The sequence below is a fragment of the Centruroides sculpturatus genome, unplaced genomic scaffold (genome assembly GCF_000671375.1).
Source record: "Centruroides sculpturatus isolate CEXI.00-Female unplaced genomic scaffold, Cexi_2.0 scaffold2172, whole genome shotgun sequence".
NCBI lineage: Eukaryota > Metazoa > Arthropoda > Arachnida > Scorpiones > Buthidae > Centruroides > Centruroides sculpturatus.
Window position 1 is genome coordinate 34,441 of NW_019386579.1, and position 5,000 is coordinate 39,440.

General features: G+C 36.2%; 2 protein-coding genes across 2 annotated transcripts; both read right to left on the reverse strand.

Moving 5' to 3' along the window:
• Positions 1 to 1,622: 1,622 nt before the first annotated feature.
• LOC111615348 lies at positions 1,623 to 2,126 on the reverse strand. Its single transcript, XM_023356769.1, has one exon. It carries the CDS (start codon positions 2,124 to 2,126, stop codon positions 1,623 to 1,625), a length of 504 nt encoding a protein of 167 aa, XP_023212537.1.
• Positions 2,127 to 2,384: 258 nt separating this feature from the next.
• On the reverse strand, positions 2,385 to 2,906 carry LOC111615346. The gene has a single exon (XM_023356767.1). The coding sequence runs from the start codon at positions 2,904 to 2,906 to the stop codon at positions 2,385 to 2,387; it is 522 nt and encodes a 173-aa protein (XP_023212535.1).
• Between the last annotated feature and the right edge of the window lie 2,094 nt (positions 2,907 to 5,000).

A 5,000-nucleotide genomic window follows, 5' to 3' on the forward strand; every position in this document is an offset into this window, starting at 1 on the left:
GGGATTTTTTTTTCGTGAGTAACTATAAAAAACGACATGTGCGATTATAAATGAGGATGTTCGTTTGTTTGTTCGCTATACATTTCTTGGCTCTTCGACCAATTGCTAAGAAATTCGGTACTTACTTTCAAATCTTTTTAACGTATGTACAGTACGTCATGTCGTATATTGCTTTTGGAAATTTCGGTTGAATTTCTATAAATCCATTATTTTCTTTACATTTTGTTTCGTTTATTTAGTTATTACAATGCAACACTTGGGCCATTTGTCTAGAGCATACACGGCCAACATACGGCCCGCGGGCCAAATCCAACCTGTCTAATGTATGTATGTGATCAGCGATCAATCTTTAAATATTAGCTAGTGAAGTCCGAATAGCTCGATGAAAAATTCTGAAACCTAAAAAAGAAATAAAGGTCAACAACTCACTGTGCGTTTAGAGTTAACTCTCCATTACAAATCTCGTAATTATAACGTAGAATGTTCATAAAGCATGATAATTTGAAAAATGTATCTGTAATCTCTATCTACAGGTTGACACCACGATGAGATCTCGCACTACCTTAAAATCTTTCTAGGGCAGCCTTTGGTTCGGCCCGTGGAAGAAGTTTTCTTCCTAATTTAGCCCGGGGGCAAAAACTCTTGCCCACCCCTTGTCTAGGGGGGTACCTTCCAGGAGGATTTTTAAAAGGAGACTGGCTTCTATTTCGGCATTACAGACGTGGAGAAAACCCGAAAAACTTTACGTGGCCAGGCTGTCCGAGCGCTCGACCAAAACTCAGTATAAAATCAGTATAAGTGTGAAATGAAGTGTTGCAATAATTGAAATGACTGTCTCTCACTATTAATATTCTGCATTTCTAAACCTCCTCTTAACATCGTCATAATATAAAAATATACGTTTATATTCCAAACGTTAATTTTGAGGAGAGATTAGTTTTATACATTATAAATGCTAAGGACGAGTAACAAAATTAAGTACGTCATCACTTGAAATTCGATAATGCACTCCCTCGACCTTTATCCACTCAAATTTAATGGCATTTATCTCCCTAATACACGAACTCGCTAAAAATTTCAGAGATTTGCTGGAAAGCAAACAGAAATTATAAAGCTGTAAACTGGATGTACGAAATTACCTTCCGAGATACATCCAGGAAAGAAAAAACGAATTTCTAAATATACTTTGTCTGTTTCGATAAGCATTTAGTCATTTTTTATAATGTTTTCCTTTTAGAGATTTAATATAAATTTATATTATAAACATTAGTTTTAGATTGAAAATTATTCCATCCATATACAGTACAGCTTTTATCATATCAGCGCTGGTTACAAAGTAGTATGTGAAAACTCAAACAAAATATGACCACACATATTTTAAAAATTCAAAAACTAAAATTAATTTTTATTAAAAATGTAGAAAAAATATCAAATAATTACTACTACAAGTAGTCATTAGTACAGTATTTTTCAATTGTTTTTATTATTAATATAAAGTCGTTTTAACAATAAGTGATAACTTACATTAATAACTTGAAAATTTACACATTAATATAAAAAAATTTTCCGAATAAAATAAAATCCGTAAATTTTAGGCACTATCATAAAAACATTAAACAGAGCTACGGGCTTTCCTTCTTTCCGGAAGTTTCTCCATCCTCTGATTCTTGAGAGTTGTTCGTAGTCGACTTTGTGGCCATCCACTCCTCCGCCAAACTCTCGATTACGGCCACGTGATACGCGTCTCGAGATTTCACTTTCCCTGGTCCCGCAAACTTTTCTTTGTAAAGCATGTAGCTATTCAACGCCATTCTGGCTATGACGTTGAACGCTAAATTCTTCCAATACTTCATTGATTTACTTTTATCATAACCTGTATATAACACCATATCGGATATATCGACTCCACTCATATATTTGTTATAATTTTGAATTATTTCTGGCTTTATTTTAGCCTTTCCATTTCTAATTATTTCTACATCTCGTGCCCATGCGTGGCTAGATAATATAAAGATAGGGTTCATTTGTGACTGCTTCTCTTTAAAGCCGCAGGCTAACAAGGGACCAGATCGGAAATACGATGTTTCTTTGTCTGCAAAGTTCTTCTTGAACTGTTTGGGTAGCATTTTCTGGTTCCCCCGAACAGTTCCAGTGACATAAGTCTGTAGAGAATACAAACGGTGAACAAGGGGAACCGACATGAAACATCTGTCGATAAAGAAATGGTACCCTTTGTTCAGGTAAATATCAATCNCTTTTTAAGACAGAATTATATTAAACTGTGCAGATCTTTTTGTTGTTAGCATTTACACTATGAGAAAAATTTTTCATGTAGCTTATCCTTACAATTTGTGCAAACAGTTCGTGACCGCCTACTTAAGATACTACTGCTGCACACACAGGTACGAGCTTTCTTTCTTCCTGAAAGTTTCTCCAGCCTCTGGTTCGTGAGAGTTGTTTGTAGTCAACTTGGTGGCCATCCACTCCTCCGCCAAGCTCTCGATTACGGCCACGTGATACTCGTCTTGAGATTTCACTTTCCCTGGTCCCGCAAAACTTTCTTTGTAAAGTATGTAGCTATTCAACGTCATCCTGGCTATGACGTTGAACGCTAAATTTTTCCAATACTTCTTTGACCTACTTTTATCATAACATATACATAACACCATGTCGGATATATCGACCCCGCTTATGAATTTGTTATGATTTTGAATTATTTCTGGCTTCAATTTAGCTTTTCCATTTCTAATTACTTCTACATCTCGTGCCCATGCGTGACTGGATAATATAAAGATAGGCTTCTTTTGTGACTGCTTTTCTTTAAAGCCGCAAGCTAACACGGGACCAGATCTAAAATATAATGTTTCTCCGGCTGCAAATTTCTTCTTGAACTGTTGGGGTAGCATTTTGTGGTCGCCCCGAACAGTTCCGGTGACATAAGTCTGTAGAGAATACAGACGGCGAACAAGCGGAACCGACATGAAACGTTCGTCGATAAAAAAAATGGTACCCTTTGTTCAGGTAAATATCAATCTCGAGCAGTTTTTGCACAACAGTATGGCCTAAACCTAATTCTGATATGCTGTGATCCTCTTGCTGAGACTCGGCCCGTTCAAAAGGGAATAATCCCAAGCAGTAACTAGATACTGAGTCGATCATCATCCAGAATTTGTAACCCACATAGATTTCGTCAACAGATATTTCCTGATGAGGTATGTAATGGTATTGGGAGATTCTGTTCAAATGATTCAAAAGAGGCTGGAATTTGGCAAACGGATCATGACCGGATTTTCCACTGCCAGGCAACTTACTGTCATCGACGAGATGAAAGAAACTTAGCAATTGACAAAATCGCTGTTTAGAAAACATTTTCCGAAACCACGAATCGGATTGGATGGGAGAAGCGTATGATGATTCTGTGCGACCCACATTTAAAATACACGCCAAAAACCCTTTCATCTCTGGAACAGAGACTTTGGTCCAGTTCTTCAAATAGGATGGTACGTTATTTCCCATGCCATTTAACACTTGCTGCGCATATCGATTGGTTTCCTCCACCATAAGAGACAGCAAACTACTAGTGAAAAACACATAGAAATATGCGATAGGAGGAGAATGGAGAAATGGCATATGTCTTGGGCCAGGCCAGGTACCTCACGAAAAGAAAAAGGAAAAGGGTGAGGTTCTTCCAGTGAGAGAACCCCGCAGTAGTTTTTATCTTCCATTTCGTCATCACTGTGAGAATGTGTAGCTGAAGTGGAGGGAGTGGCCACATCATGTTCAGGCTCATAGTCTTCATCTGCAAAACTAGAAAGGGAGGTTAGACTTGAAGAATCCACATCATCTTCAGATTCATAGTCTCCATCTGCAAAACTAGAGAGGGAGGTTAGACTTGAAGAATCCACATCATCTTCAGACTCATAGTCTTCAACTTCAAAACTACTTAGATCAGACTCGAATTCAGAGTCACTTGTTATCCGATCTGAATTCTCAACTTCGAAATTTCTGTCAGAAGAGGCAGCCATTTTCTGGAAAAATCCTATTTAGAATAAAAACCGTATTACAGTAATATAGAAAATAATACTATACAGTAGATTCTCGATATTCCGAGGGATTCAGTGATGCCCGTCAGACTGGCACAAATGAAATTTTCTGATTATCACTTAGTATGTGCGACAGATAGAATGAGGTATAGTACATACTGGTATGTTATTATCAGTTGTTTGTTGCAAAAGCGAAACATTCAAGTGTTTTTGCTGCATTGGTAATTACAGTGGTGCGTTATCCTATAAGTTAAAAAAAATCTATTGCTTGGGGTTTCACGAACAGGGTGTCCCTAACCAATCTTTTATTATAAAATTTTGTATTTACAGTATTTCTAAACAATACTCCGTTTTTTTTCTCTCTAAATTTCATTTACAATTGACACATGCATAATAGACATAAAATAAATTTTTGAGTGATCATCCATTTAAAAAAGATTTTAAAAACAGAAACTACTTTCAAACTAGCCACTGTTTCATCTGTCATTGCTTAGTTGCATCTTATTTTTAATTTATTTAAATTAAAATACATCATCCCTATTTCAAGTTAATAATGTCTTGCCCCTGTACATCATACTTTTCCGCTAACAATAAACTCTTGCCAGTGATCTATCTAACAGGAGAAATTTTTTTAATTAAAATAACGTCGTATATAGTTAATTTTGCCCCTAGGGGTTTCCATACTGGATCTCGTCTTTCATCTAATTCCGTTCTGGAGACAAAGAAATGACAGTGGGATTTTATAGGTCTACAATTCGCAGCCCAAAAAACTGATGGGTGAGCACAAAACAGTATGAGAAACGCTGCTTTAACACTTGTTGCATCTTTTGTTTGTAATAAAACATATTTCCAAACATAAGTCTTTTTGTAGTATTTGTCGATAGGCTTTCTTCCATAAATTTAATCGATCCTAGAATAATTTGAATAATTCGAACATTTCCAAAACACGTATATTTT